Source organism: Aspergillus wentii (assembly GCF_001890725.1).
Source record: "Aspergillus wentii DTO 134E9 unplaced genomic scaffold ASPWEscaffold_10, whole genome shotgun sequence".
Classification (NCBI taxonomy): domain Eukaryota; kingdom Fungi; phylum Ascomycota; class Eurotiomycetes; order Eurotiales; family Aspergillaceae; genus Aspergillus; species Aspergillus wentii.
The window spans coordinates 731,471-745,430 of record NW_024467841.1 but is presented as its reverse complement, the minus strand read 5'-3'; the positions used below and the strand labels follow the sequence as shown (position 1 = coordinate 745,430).

The following is a 13,960-nucleotide window of genomic DNA, read 5'->3' as shown; positions in this document are numbered from 1 at the left end:
CGCACTATTCTGGCTAGGGAGTCGTCCGTAAGGCCGGCGGTGGTTTTCACACATCCGCACTTTGCCAGCGGGTCACGGGAGGAGCAAAAGGGAGGGGGGAGAGCAGAAGATAAAGGGTCGGTGGAAAACGGTCGGGCAGGGGGGGCCAAGAAAGATGCTCTGATGAATTATTATTGATGAACAGGTTCCACGCACAGGATTTTTATTTTTATGATTTTCTTATTTAATTATTATTTTAGTTTTAATAATTGATACTTCCTATTTTTTAAACCATAATATCTTTATTCTGTATCAGCATCATTGCATCTACCACGGCACACAATGGCAGAACCGCAGCGAGTCGAACCGGAGAGAGTCGAGCGCGAAGAGGAGGAAGTCTCCCCCCAGATCGACCCGGCCCCGGAGCCTGAGGCCGTCATTGAGCCGGATGTCAGTGATCGCATCACCCCTGCTCAATCCCACACCACAACTGACAACGGCTTCAGGATGATTTCACGGATAATGACTCGACTTACGAGGGCTCGTCAGTTACTACACCATTTTCGCCCATGTTGAGGTCGACTAACAGTCCTCCAGCATTGGCGATGCCAGTTACACAACCTCCATCACCTCGAGTGCGATGAAATACTTGTGAGTCGGTCTCGAGATGGTTCCCCAGCGCTTTGGTTGCTAATTCTCTTAGATACGAGGTATGAGCGCCCTCGGATACGTCTTCCCACCTGGCTCTGTACTGAGACACAGCAGAACGGTCGCAGATATCACGCCTACCACGAGGGAGAATATGTTTTGGTAGGTGCTCCGGACCTTGCCGATCGCATCCGTACTGACACGCCCCAGCCCAACGATGAGCAGGAACAGGACCGATTGGACTTGGTAGGCACATTCGCAGACCGTGATCGATAGCGAAAACGACTAATTTCTCGAAGAGTAACCACATCTACCGCATGTTGTTCAAGGGCGAGTTGCATCGGGCACCGGTGAAGAGCCCGCGACGGGTTTTGGATATGGGAACCGGAACGGGAATTTGGGCCATTGATTTCGCCGAGTAAGATGGTTTCTCTGGTTTCGAGGACTACAAACTGATGGTATCAGCGACAACCCAGAGTCTGAAGTTATTGGTAAGGAAGGACCCCTCGTCATATCCATCGAATCTCTGCTGACCGTTCAGGAAACGATTTAAGTCCGATTCAACCGTCATGGTAATGACCTGCCATACCCTTTCTTCCCCGCTCGACGTATATTGACAAAACGAACGATAGGATTCCCCCCAACTGCCGATTCGAAGTCGACGACTATGAAGAACCCTGGTCCTACAGCCAACCGTTTGACTACATTCACGGCCGTGAACTCGAAGGTTTCATCCGCGACCACAATCGGCTCTTCCGCCAAGCGTACGAGAATCTCATCCCGGGTGGGTGGTTGGAGATGTCCTCGATGGAGGTCAACTCGTACTCAGACGACGGAACCCATCTCAAGGCCACGCACATGATGGAGGCTGTCAAGGGAATGCACGAGGCATCCAGGATCCTCGGAAAGGATATGAGCACTACACCGTCATGGAAAGACCGTATGGAAAAGGCCGGCTTCGTCAATGTTAGAGAGGACATTTACAAGGTTAGTCTACTTCTGTCAATGCCCCTAGGCCAATTTGTATTAATTGCTGGTGCAGCTCCCCCAAAGCCCCTGGGCCAAGGACCCCAAGCTCAAGGACCTGGGCCGTTACCACCAGGTCAACATGTTTGAGGCGTCAGGATCGTACACCTACGCCCTGTTCACCCGCCATCTCGGATGGTCAAGAGAGGAGTGCGAGGTGTTGGCGGCGGGTATGCGCCGCGAGCTGAAGGACCTCTCCCTCCATCTCTACACCAAGGTCCACATTGTGTATGGACAGCGACCCTAATAATCAGGGGTCTATCGCATTATTATTATTATATCTCCCTCGTTCCTAGCATGATTTGGATTTTGTTATATACGCCTGTAGGCTGTTTTATACTCATTCAGTCGTTATAATCACGCAATGTTATATACCTTTGACTACTTTGCATCACATCCAACATGGTACAATTCTGCTGTCGGAAACTCCCCGAGAGCGTATTTTCCCGATCATCGAGTCATGGAGGGGTAAGAAGCAAACCGGTGCTTTTGTCACAAAATCAACAGTCATTCGGTGTGACAAACGTCGATGGCTTTGCAGTAGAGCGCAGGTGGGGTTTCCCAAAGGGCTTTGTTACATGCAGGCCGAATTCCCGGATTGTCAATTTGAGAAAATTTACCCGATGTGGAAGGAGTGAATATAGTCGAGAATTTGGATTTAGTTTGTGAAGAGTTGGTTGCAATTGGATATCGTCAGTACCCCGCAGGAAAGGTCGTATTCATCTGGATACATCACAATCAATCAGATAATTCATCTCCACTGATGATTTGAATTGGACATACTCTGTCATGCAGAGTAGAAAATCTTACCCTGTATATGGAGTAGGCAAATAAAAAGCTGCAATGCAACGCGAACACGCGGAGCAAGTCAATCCTCGCTATGATCCCTGGAATAGGTAAAGTCGCGTATCTGAGCTCTTTGGCAGGGTTGGGAGAAGAGCTTTGACCCTTGGATCGAGGGGCCGATTTGACCGCTTCTTTCGTACTTTTGGTGGTACATCTGTCTAATTATGATACTTATATTCGATACTAGTGAGATCAAAACTGGGATATTCGCGCTTCCTAGCCGGGAAATGCAGTGAGATTCAACATGTACTAATCCGATTGGATGTTGGAAACAGGGCTGTCCATGTTGGGCTGGAATACAGGGAAACGAGTCAGATCTCGACTAGTTGCAGATGTGGAAGGAAGAGGGTGTGTAGATAACAAGATACAGAGGGAGAATGCATCGAATAAAATATAGATGATTATGAGGCTGATCCATCTGATCCATGGCAGATAGCCTGGTCTCACCTGCATTGTATAACCCCACTGCATGCAGCAAATCAGATATGCTCCGTAACTCCAAATGGTATATTTCATGCCCATCATTACTTCTAGGCTATTGTCTGACAGATTGCACCATATCGATGCATGCCTTGTATGCATGAATCCCCCATCCTGTCTTGGAAACTCCCCATGCTGCCACCAGTCCTATGGAGACTGTCGAGATGACCAGACTGCGCTGGGCTGCGACAACAGACTTGGGCATGCCGTTGTCGAATCGTCCGAGTGTTATATCGGCTGTATTTCCTCTCGGGAAGTCGTCGGATGGAATGTCTTTTTCCAGGAATCTGCACTCTTAGTATGACACTTACCTAGGTACTCCGTATAGGAGAACTCACTCGCACAACGGCTCCCATCCATCTTCAACCGTCCACTCCAACAGCCGATCAGCAGGAACAGACCCTCTGACTCGGGCACAATGCTCCTCGTACACGGATTTTCCGTGACGAATGACAGAGCCATGGTAAAAAGGCTTCACCAGATCATCCACAAACTGTCGCTCCCAGTATACATCCGCATTAAACCAAGGCAGAACATGATACAGCATCCCCCCCATCAGCGGGCTATACACATTCACCGCACTCTTATACCACGAATCCACAGCCCGATGATTCAGAATCACCTTTGCCTCGGGATACGCCTTGATAAGCTCAGACGCAAAGACCGCACACGGCATATCCGTGACAGCCTCGCAGTGACCCAGCAGCACATCAAATTCATCACGGGTGATGCCTGACCAGCCCATCTGATATGCACTGTCTGCCTTGATGCCCCATTTCCTGCGCGCAAGTCTCACCCAAGGCTCCCACGTGTTCTGCTCAACAAGTTCCAACCCGTGAAAGACGTGATCATAGCCCAGCATCCGCAGCGCCAGGGCCAGGGATTCAGTGCCAGAGCGGGAGATGCCCAGCGCCAGCACTTTCATCGTTTTTGTGCGTGTTCGCCGGGGGACCGGGGGAACGGCGTAGAGGGATTTTTCGAGAAGCTCCATGGTGTGATTGGGTGGGAGGGGGAGGGTGATATTGCGCCATAATCTGGGGAGATGGTGAATTTATAAGGCTATCTGGTGGTGAGGTGGAGATGAACAGGGGCGTATCAACTGTCGAATGATGGCGATAAAAGTCAGCGGCCAAGTCGCACGAAGCGAATCCTTCCAGCCTGTTTTAAATCCATCAACGGCGTTTCGGCTGTCATTGGCTCTTATTCCGAGCTGTCAAACACTAACAGGGCTACAGCCTCGTCGATGACTGCGATAGGAAGTCATCGGCGGAACTAGATGGAGTGGGCCTCTATCTTGAAACATTATCCCCTGCATTTATTAAGCGAGTTGAACCGGTGACTATAGCTTTTTCTTCATCGTTCTATACCTCCCCATCGCCTTTCTCAGCACCAGAAATGCAAGCTCGCCAGATCCTTCCATCTGCTCGCCTGCTCGTCGTTGAATATCCAGATATTCCTGTCGTTCTTGATCGTCTTCGCCAATACTAACCACCACACCTGCGTATTTGAGTAAAATCGCATTAAGTATAAGACGACACATACGGCCATTTCCATCGATAAATGGATGAATCATGACGAAATCGTTGCAGTATTTTGCTGCCAACGTAAATGGATCAAGAGAAATCTTTGCTTGTTCAATATCAGCGTTGAACTCTTCAATCAACTCTTTCATCTTTTGTGGAACGAATCGAGGCGCCACGAAGTTTGTTGCGCCAGCGGAAACAGGAATATGGCGATATCTACCAGAGTAGCTTTTCCAAGATGTCCCGCCTGCGTCTATCTTCTCGGTGAGTATGCGATGAGTCTCGAGAATGAGGACTTCGGATAGTGGATTTCTATTTGCTACCATCTCTGTGGTGATGTGTTGAAGAGCCAGAGCGTGTTGTATGACTTCACGGCGTTGTATTATCTGATAGGATTCTCTAGAAGATGATTAGTACTGTTATCAGGTATAAAGTGACACTATACCCGTCAGGAATATCCTCTAGATCAACCATCTCTCCGTGAAAGGCCCTGTTACAGATGCTGACGGTTTCTGATAATCCAAGGCCAACTCTCTCGATATGATTACTCCCGTAGACAGCGTGAGATAGATGATGTATAATAGCATCTCTAACGATAGTTAGACCTTGCTCTTTCTCATTGATCCTCTGCTTGACTGTATTGCATAGGAGGGCTGTCTTGTCGAAGAGAGCTTTGGGATCTTTGTCTGTGGGTGGTACGTAAGCCCCTCTTTGACAGTCCATTTCTATGGTCAATCCAGAAGGAGGCCAGCCATCGTGTTGGAGGATGTTAATGATAATATTATCCATTATATTGCTGTTAAGGTGGTTGTATCCCGAGAATAAAGAAAGTGAAGAGTTGAGAACCTCTAAGCTCTAGGCAGCCGTCGATGGGCATTGAATACATCATCGAATCCATAGGTCTGGCTAGAATATCTATATCCCGACTCTTAAATATCAGTATCTAAAATGATATAAAAAGGCTTAATGTATACTGCATAATTATACTAAATTAGGCGATACAAATAGGTACCTATTCATTGTGAGTGCTGATTAGTAGCCAGTGTGCACAACGCCCATATCTACCACCCATGATGAACATAGCAGGTCGTTAAAAATGAATAAATAGAGCGTATAATGGCAATGACAAGGTCATATGATAAAAGAAGCATATATTCCACCGAACTGCCATCTGAGATGACATGATGGCTGTACAATAGCCATTTCCATACAGAGACCAAATAACATATCTGCCTACTTCGATTATGAATGCCTGGGAATAAAGACAAGGCCTCCATAGAGGTGCAACAGTTTATATACTATCCCACATACATACCTATAGTCAGGCGACACATTCCCATGTAAGTATTTGGAATCGTTAATTGACCCGGGTGTATGTCAGAAACACCGTATTAACAATATAGCCAGATTGATGCGATTACTTGCTTAGATGATGCTTTTGTGGCAGCAGATCATTACCTCTTCACGATATGTTGGTGGCTACTAGGTAGCTGTATGCATTGTGAAGCCTGATATTAATATCTAACCATACACAGCCTTAATTCACATCCAAATGACTCTATTCAATTACGATACTCATAAAACAATAGTGGCATTACCAGCCACAGAATATCATGCTGCCTGTGGAGTGTACGTATTCCGCCACACTTGGAAGTGGCAATTGTATAGCATCAGCTTTCATCTCATCCACGTAACTATTATTTAGCTACTTCTACGACTGTTCTAGCAAAGATATTCTGTAAAAAAAGGTGATGCCTGCCTATAAATAGTAAATTGCATCCAGTAGGAAAAATACTCCGAGCAACAAACCGAGCACGTTGACGCCAGGCAGCACAGCCCCCGCGGTCTACGCCAGGTGAAAACCACCCCGCCCCCCTGCGCCAATAACAGATCTTATGCATATTGCTCATACGGAGTCTTGACGGATCGATATCTGATATTAGAGCCTCATCGGTGTGGTAAATCAGATTGCCCGTAAGGCCGATCACACTGGGGTTGCCCCAAGTACCTGCCATATGGAGTCTAGGGCCGCAGGATATATCCAATTTTAATGGTAAGGCTACCTATACGGAGTTACGAGGCTGAATTAGGGTGCTTTGGAGTTATAAAAGCAAGGGATATCCTCTGTTGGAGTAGATCAGTAACTATCTCCAGAGTATCACTCATGTTCATACTTTTATACCCGGGTTTATACTTGAAATATTTACACCACCAACCAATCCTAAAAGATGAAGAGAGAGATAAACGTTTACTGGAATATCGAGAATACTATGACCACCCAGAGTCTGGTTGATTTATATCAAGTCCCCAATGACAAGAACGACCTGAACGAAAAGCTGTCGACCCTGGAATATCAGGCCACCAACATCCTCTCCAAGGCACGCAATGCATTTAATCAGCAGCAAATCCTCGAATTAACACGGATGGAACGAGATACTCTGCGAAAGTTCCTTTTTATAAAGAAATACCGCCACTCGGAATTCCACCATCGATATAACCATAATCCCACCCAGAAATATAATATAAGTGACCACCATCGAATGACCGAATACATGAAAAGAAAACACCTCCAACACCCTGAAGATATCTGGTTCGATAACCTTCGCGGATTACTAGATCTGGATCTGGAAGATTCCGACTGGGGAAGAAAGATCATGAATAATATCTATCCTGATGATGCAGCTTTCTTCATTATTCAAGTCCAGGGGAGTTTCATGGCTTTCTGTACGCCCGAATCAGTGGATGATGAGTTTGTCATGACTCGAAATGCACATATTGCTGAGGGACAGGAATATCACAGCTTTTTCCCAATATCGCCACGGCTGATGATTATCCTGCGGAGTAATCTGCTGCGAGATGCATCTATCCAGAAGAGATCTATACTTGACGATCTCCCCATCCAGGTCAGCCGTAGTTCATACACAGCACATGTCGACTGGAAGCCTCTTTCGGAGCATCGTTTCTTCTTTTCTTGTTTCAAGCTATCGCCAACACACGTTTCTATCATAAATCAACTTTTGCGAAATGAACATACGACATCTATTATACACGATTCAACATATACGAAAGCATCTGCAACGTATTTACGAGAAGATAGAGGAAGGCGCCATTCCTCAAATAAAGGGAGACTATATGAGCAGAGGGTTAAGAAGAATACCCCCAGTCCTGGAAGAAGTAGAAGAGGGAAGAAGTCATCGAAGCTCCATATGGCACAGTATGTGGCTATCAAGGTTGGGAGTCAACTTATCCAAAAGAGGCATATGCTTCAACTATATCAACTCTTCAGACCCGGTATGTTCCCTTTCTTTCACCTACTGCCTATACTAAGACTGTATAGAAGCCGCGATAAAATCACTCTGGCACGACATCGACCAAGCCAGCAAGATGGTTCTGATGAGGATAAAAACCGACGTCGCTCTCCATAATTCTTCTCTGTCATACACTGAAAAAGAAACTGTCAAACTGAATAGACAGAAGCTATTTATGAATCTGCCTGCTGAGCGGGTTTGGCTGTATCTCAAGATCTGTCGGAATATGTCCAAGTTTGACAAGGACGATTTCAAGATGCAGATTTCTGCTTTGGAGATTGAAGGGATTGAGGATGGATATGCAAAGTGTGAGTATTATATCCTGTTTGATAGTGATGAAGCTGACGTTTGTAGTAATTGGCGATTCTCCAAAGCAGGAATTGATTCGGGACATGTATCTCCATGCTACGACTTAATCTATATAACACTATATAATCTACTCTACAAATGCACCTTTTGAATATGCTTCAATCTCCTCATCCCATACCGCGTAATCCCCAACGTCCCAACCACACAGCACAAAGTCAACACTCCAAATGCCATCTCACTCTCCTCCGAGTAATTGACGACATTCATACCGTACAGACCCGCCACGAGCGTCGCAGCTGCGAGCCCCAGCATGATAATCTCAATCTTCGCCTCGAGAACCATGATTTGATTGCGTCGGACGTCGAGGATAGACTGTGTTGTTTCTTCTGTTCGTCGGATATTCCCTAGTAGACTGCCCACAGACTGCACAACGCCATCACTAGCTTTGTAGTACGCTTCAAGCAGATACTCGACGTCCTGATGGTCCTGGATGGCGTGTCTCTTCCCAGCCCGCTTATCGCTGAGATACATCTCCGCCATGTCTTCGTCGGTGTTGAGCAGGTCCTGGAGCGTACTGCGCACTTGCGTCGCGCGCTGCTCGATATACGCCAGTGTTCGTGCAAGATCCAGCAGACTGCGCAGTTTCGAATGAACAAGACTCTCCTCCTTATCCAGCGTCTCCAGCGTATCGACCACCTCCTTCTTAGCCATGACATACTCCGCCTCCAGCGTGGAAGTAACCGACGCCAGCGCCGCCTCAAGCACACGCAGCTCATACGGCAAGTTAGCAGAAACGCCCAGCCCCGGATCCCCCCGGAGCTTGCCCTCCAGGTCGTGCGCGAAAACCCGGTGCGTGGTGATATCCTCCCGGCGGCCCGCGGTGTCATTCACGTGGAACAGCAGCACCTGATCCGCCTGCACGAGGAGCCGTAAATTAAAGAAATTAATCAACATCGTCGATTCCCGGATGAGGATTTGCGGGAGGCCCTCGGATGGGAGATCGATGGTGCGGAGATCGCGCGCGTCGAGCCCGTATTGGCGCGCGATGTCGAGTTTGGTCTTTTGCGTGCGGGCGGGGAGAGTGCTGTGCTGCGCGGAGTAGAGGGTGCAGTGCATTTCGACGTTGCCGCTCATGCGGGTGCGCGAGAAGCCCAGGGAGAGGTCGAAGAGTTCGCGGGCTTCTGCGGCATCTTTGTGGTCGGGGATGGAGGCTGTGTGGAGTTGGTGAAGTGGGCGGATGGTGAGGTTATTGCGGAGTGCGGGGAGTGGTTGAGGTGGTTGTGGTTGGAGTGGTTTGAATGAGGGTGCCATTCGACATTTCCATGGCGATGGATGAATGATACGGTCGGATATGAAGCATCTGGCGTGTCTGATGATAGAAGGGCGCATTGTCGATGTGTTGATGATGATGTTGTGGCGGTGGTGAAGTTGAGTTGTTGTTGTGTCGTCATGATCAACATCGGAGATCACATCACGACAGATAATTATAGAACAGATCTATTCCAACCAAGGCTCATCCAGAATATCCCTGGCTGATGCCCTGCTAGACGGCTCAAAATACAGCAGTCTTGCAACAATTCTTCCCAACTGGACGATATCCTCCTTTGTCAAGTCCTTATCCCTCCCATCGAAATACACCTCTTCCAGCCATTCCTGCAATCCAGTTCCTTCTGCACTTCCATCGTCCATTGCCTTCCATTTATCCTGCCATCGCTCAGGCAGAGCATCACTGGCCGTTTCTAGCATTTGTCCGACAAGTATCGGAGGCGTCACCATGAAACTGTCAAAGGGGGGTTGGCCAGTGAAGAGCTCAAAAAGCTATACAATAGATCAGCTTCTACCTAACAGCTTTCAGCTTGAGTATCCATACCAGACAGCCCATACTCCACAAGTCAACACGATGATCCAAGAGATCTTGAAAGATAATCTCTGGTGCCCGCACTGACATTGGAGTATGCAAAGTTTGAGGCGCAGTATGCAGGAATGACTCTCCAAAGTCGACAATCTTGATGGAAGACCGTGAATATGCCTCATGTTCCGCAGGCATCACGATATACTTTGGAATACCTGCATCGAACGCTTTTCCGTCATTCCTTTTGACTTCTCCGATCTCTGGTTGCCCAAGCATGTTTATGAATTCAGTCTCTGATAGATGATTCATGCACGGCATGGTAAAGGCAAGATTGCGAGTATGAAAGTCTTAAAAGTCAGATATGCCATATATTAAGAATGAGCACATACCTCCATGTCCAATCTTATGCTGATGCAGCGCATCAAGACCAACGAGAGCCTGCTTTGCAATAGTTTTGGCCATCTTCCCAGAAAGTCTTATACCAGCATCAGGAATATTAGGCCCCAGAATCTCGAAGACGAGGCATTGATGGGTTCCATTCGGGCCTTGTACAGTGAAATCATCAAGCATGTGCACGATATTTGGACTGGGATGAGTTGATGCCGATTGCTTCATGACTTGAAGTTCTCTGTCATGTTTTATTTCTGATACAGATATCTTCACAGCGACGTATGCTTCCTCTCTAAGCCCATGTTAGTTTATTCCAGAAAGGGAGTCAGTTATACAACATTCGATCTTGTGCAGCCCACACTGTCGAGTATCCTCCCCATCCCAGTTTATGCAGGATCTTATATCGGCCGTCATTCAAGACATCTCCCAAGAAGACAGGGTGATAGCCTCCTTTTCTATAGCGATGGATAGGCTCTGCGTCTATGGTAGACGTATACAGGAACTTATCCATTGTCCTCCTGGCTCTTTGAAATCTGGAATGAAGCCTCGACATGATATATCAGTCAATGTTTGTATTCTTACTGATGAGTCAAACGTGCGCGAGGCTGCACAATCACGTGTTTAGACGGGTCAAATATAAACACAGCAGAAATGCGGTTCTTTAAGGTCCAAATGATGTATCATAGATACCCAACACGACTTAAGCTGATTCATTCGAGTGCGCCGAGTCCGAAGACGAGAGAGTGCAGGTCGAGAAGAACTGGATTATTGACGACTTTGATGAAGATGATTATATGCAAATTGGTATAAGCTATGGCTGGGTGTATATGCTCAATCGTGATGTCTTCATCAATCAATAAAAAGGTACATCACAAAGATAAAGGTTTTACTAGTGATGTCGGGTCGGTCCATGAGGCGCGAGTGGTTACCGATAGTATCCAGATATCTACAATAAGCAGCAGTAAATAAGTATCAGAAGTTTATTATAATATAGCACCACTGTAAACTCCAAGTCAACTAGATTGACCCCCTAACAAGCGGAGTAACCTCATCCTCAGACCCCAACCCAGCAATCCGCATCCCAGAACTACTTCTTATCTCCCCAAACATGACTTTCAGATTCTTCAAATCCTCCGGAACATTCTCCCTTCCACCCAGACAGCCCTTGGCAGCTAGATCACTGAGCCTATCACTCCCTCTAGTCGTACACAATGTTTGCAGTAGTCCGCCGGTACTTGCTGAGATGCCGTTGCTGACTAGAGCGTGTCCGCCACCGATGGCAAAGGCGAGTGCGATGGCTAGAGCGATGAAGTAGGGCGTGATGAGTCTGGCTGGATTTGTGAAGGAGTAGATGTTGACGAGGATTGTTTCGGTGACGAGTGCCGAAGTGGTGGTTTGGTTGAGGGTTAGGGTGGATAGGGTGATGTTGTGGAGTAAGTCTTGCATGGTGGATGGTGTGATGTTGAATGTTGGCGAGCGGATTGGGCCGGAGTAGAGGTTGGACAGGTCAATGATTGTATTTGCTGATTGTTGGTTGTGCATGACTGTGTCGTTAGTATTTGCTGTATAAATAGATGGGATAGACTTACTGAATATATCGATGTATCCAGCGAGAGCCAGTGCCAGCGAGTCGTGGATTGCAGCCAGATTGCTCCTCCTGTTGATATCCATGATATTCCCCCCATTTGCTCCAACCGAAGTGTCATTGACAACCCCTTCTGACCCTCCATCCTTTGGAAGGACCGAGTTGTCAAAATACAAAGACGAGGCATTCAATTGCCCATTCTGGCGAACATGGGTTGCTGTCTCCTGCAGGCCTTTGTGATACGTCATGTTAAACGTATAGACAGAATCATACGCAACACAGGTAAGATTGTGATACTCCCCGTCCTGACTCCATTGAAGCTGAATATCAAGAGCATACTTGGAGCTATTCGTTCTCGCCGCAGAATCGGTTGACGCGATATACAGATACGGCCAGTCCTTAGTCCGTGGATAAGTGTTGTTGACCCAGGAGAGCAGATCGGGGGATGCATAGTCATGGCACTTGAAGCTGGGTCCGTTTACTTCTAGTGTGTAGGAGCAGTTCTGGCCGCATGGAGATGGTGATGTCAGATATCTTCCTGCGAGGATGGATTGTCGTGCGATCCTGCTGAGTTCGTTTGTGGGTGCACTGTCAATGTTAGTATTTATCTTTATATACAGAGGGATACAAACCTGTATGCATCAAAATCATCAGCTTGCCAGATCGCACTATCCATCATCCCATGAAACGTCCCATTCCCCGTAAAACTAGAATCAAAAGTCGGCACGCTCTGGTTATACAGGGTATGCAGCATCTTCGGCTCAACCGTCAAAGCACCCGGAGGGAAGATCATAGCGACGGGAATTAACCAACACAACAGCGCACAGAGGAAGGGAAAAGGCGCTTGCGAGATGAGACTAAACCGACCGAGATAAAACGGGTTGGCAAGGACGGAGAGGAACGAGTCAAGGTCTGAGACGCGCATTGCTCGCACGCGGAGGTCTTTCCAGAGCATCTGGATGAAGGCGATGCCCAGGGCTGCTGTGAGAAAGGTGCGGAAGCCATTTGCGAAGACGAGAGAGAGGGCCGTCACGTATGGCTGTCTGATGGTGTCGTTGACTTTTCGTTGGTCCAGCCAGTGGAAGAGGCCGAGATGGCCGGCGGCGAGGGCGACAGCTATACAGATCAGCAAGTCGATATAGAATGAGGTATAAGATGTAAACATACCTACGAGGAAGCAACTGATGATAGCACTCGGAGTCACCCATCCAATCGACCACTGTGAGTGGAAAGCCTGGCTCTCTACAGGCGAGCTCAGCTCGGATGACGATCGAGTTCGTTCATCATAAACATCTTTTTCTCTCGATGCGCGATCAGCCAGGGTATACTGGTGTTGCGACGACATTCTTGTTGGCAATCCATGGCGTCCAACCATGAAATGAACACCTCTTTATATCCATCTGGTAGGGGGTTATTCCATGCGGCGCAGCACTGTGCATTATCTCGAGCAGGGTTGATTGCAGGGAATCAAGTGGCACAGTCCACCGATGGAGCTGAGCAGTGGGCCAGTTTCATTTAACCCATGAGGCTTGATGGTCGAGCCTTGTCTATCCCGGTCGATCAGCAACGGATTCAGCCTTTCCGGGAGAGCCTCGCGTTTCAAAGCGGCTTAGAGAGAGGATCGCAGGAGCCCCCATTGTCTAGCTCTGGTTTAAAGCGCGAACTAATGCGAATTTAAAGATTGGGGGCGGTTATCTGGCAGTCGTTGGACATCAAGGCGAAAGAGCACGTCTCGCATGTGGCCACGTTGGCTACGAAAGGGATAATCAATCTGGTTTATGTTAGAAAAGAAGGATTAAATAAATATAAGGAATGGGGAGCAGTAAATGTGCGCTGTACTCTGACTTTATTCTTTGTCTTGGGCTTCCATTGTGTCGGCTTCATGCAGCTACGTTACGGTTTCAGTCCAGTTTATAAAAGTAAAACCGCACAAAGAAAAGAACGCCAAAAAGAAGACGAAAACAAAGAAAATAAAGGAGAGAGAAAAAGAAAGGTAGGGAAAAAAAAAAAGTTA

The 13,960-nt window shown here is 47.5% G+C and overlaps 7 protein-coding genes across 7 annotated transcripts; 2 read left to right on the top strand and 5 right to left on the bottom strand.

The window, feature by feature from the left end:
* Positions 1-321: 321 nt before the first annotated feature.
* Positions 322-1,900, top strand: ASPWEDRAFT_177709 (class I SAM-dependent methyltransferase; the record flags this gene model as incomplete). Its single annotated transcript, XM_040831702.1, has 11 exons — positions 322-429; positions 486-523; positions 577-630; positions 683-689; positions 745-789; positions 838-873; positions 927-1,045; positions 1,093-1,118; positions 1,169-1,199; positions 1,260-1,614; positions 1,670-1,900. 11 exons carry the CDS (start codon positions 322-324, stop codon positions 1,898-1,900), a joined length of 1,050 nt encoding a protein of 349 aa, XP_040683655.1.
* Positions 1,901-3,034: 1,134 nt separating this feature from the next.
* Positions 3,035-3,970, bottom strand: ASPWEDRAFT_177708 (sulfotransferase family protein; the record flags this gene model as incomplete). Its single annotated transcript, XM_040831701.1, has 2 exons — positions 3,035-3,266; positions 3,318-3,970. The coding sequence occupies 2 exons, from the start codon at positions 3,968-3,970 to the stop codon at positions 3,035-3,037; spliced, it is 885 nt and encodes a 294-aa protein (XP_040683654.1).
* Positions 3,971-4,318: 348 nt separating this feature from the next.
* Positions 4,319-5,225, bottom strand: ASPWEDRAFT_55475 (Fic family protein; the record flags this gene model as incomplete). The annotated part of the gene is made up of 2 exons (XM_040838218.1): positions 4,319-4,901; positions 4,948-5,225. The coding sequence occupies 2 exons, from the start codon at positions 5,223-5,225 to the stop codon at positions 4,319-4,321; spliced, it is 861 nt and encodes a 286-aa protein (XP_040683653.1).
* A 1,287-nt stretch (positions 5,226-6,512) lies between these two features.
* ASPWEDRAFT_46704 (uncharacterized protein) lies at positions 6,513-8,394 on the top strand. The gene is made up of 3 exons (XM_040836825.1): positions 6,513-7,793; positions 7,840-8,118; positions 8,165-8,394. The coding sequence occupies exons 1-3, from the start codon at positions 6,731-6,733 to the stop codon at positions 8,224-8,226; spliced, it is 1,404 nt and encodes a 467-aa protein (XP_040683652.1). The 5' UTR covers positions 6,513-6,730; the 3' UTR covers positions 8,227-8,394.
* ASPWEDRAFT_121840 (CorA family magnesium transporter) lies at positions 8,252-9,235 on the bottom strand (the record flags this gene model as incomplete). The annotated part of the gene is made up of 1 exon (XM_040829114.1): positions 8,252-9,235. One exon carries the CDS (start codon positions 9,233-9,235, stop codon positions 8,252-8,254), a length of 984 nt encoding a protein of 327 aa, XP_040683651.1.
* A 381-nt stretch (positions 9,236-9,616) lies between these two features.
* On the bottom strand, positions 9,617-10,872 carry ASPWEDRAFT_122228 (uncharacterized protein; the record flags this gene model as incomplete). Its single annotated transcript, XM_040829142.1, has 4 exons — positions 9,617-9,928; positions 9,990-10,318; positions 10,361-10,653; positions 10,700-10,872. The coding sequence occupies 4 exons, from the start codon at positions 10,870-10,872 to the stop codon at positions 9,617-9,619; spliced, it is 1,107 nt and encodes a 368-aa protein (XP_040683650.1).
* A 467-nt stretch (positions 10,873-11,339) lies between these two features.
* ASPWEDRAFT_46700 (uncharacterized protein) lies at positions 11,340-13,790 on the bottom strand. The gene is made up of 4 exons (XM_040836824.1): positions 13,114-13,790; positions 12,579-13,062; positions 11,951-12,534; positions 11,340-11,905 (listed from the first exon to the last, which is right to left on the bottom strand). The coding sequence occupies exons 1-4, from the start codon at positions 13,289-13,291 to the stop codon at positions 11,379-11,381; spliced, it is 1,773 nt and encodes a 590-aa protein (XP_040683649.1). The 5' UTR covers positions 13,292-13,790; the 3' UTR covers positions 11,340-11,378.
* Between the last annotated feature and the right edge of the window lie 170 nt (positions 13,791-13,960).

Bases quoted from the DNA above. Each gene is read 5' to 3' on its own strand.
- ASPWEDRAFT_46704 (XM_040836825.1), top strand. From the start codon at position 6,731: ATGAAGAGAGAGATAAACGTTTACTGGAATATCGAGAATACTATGACC. The intron at 7,794-7,839 runs GTATGTTCCCTT...AAGACTGTATAG, and splicing joins ATATCAACTCTTCAGACCCG to AAGCCGCGATAAAATCACTC. The intron at 8,119-8,164 runs GTGAGTATTATA...TGACGTTTGTAG, and splicing joins TGAGGATGGATATGCAAAGT to TAATTGGCGATTCTCCAAAG.
- ASPWEDRAFT_46700 (XM_040836824.1), bottom strand. From the start codon at position 13,291: ATGTCGTCGCAACACCAGTATACCCTGGCTGATCGCGCATCGAGAGAA. The intron at 12,535-12,578 runs GTTTGTATCCCT...TAACATTGACAG, and splicing joins GATGATTTTGATGCATACAG to TGCACCCACAAACGAACTCA. The intron at 11,906-11,950 runs GTAAGTCTATCC...CTAACGACACAG, and splicing joins TGGATACATCGATATATTCA to TCATGCACAACCAACAATCA.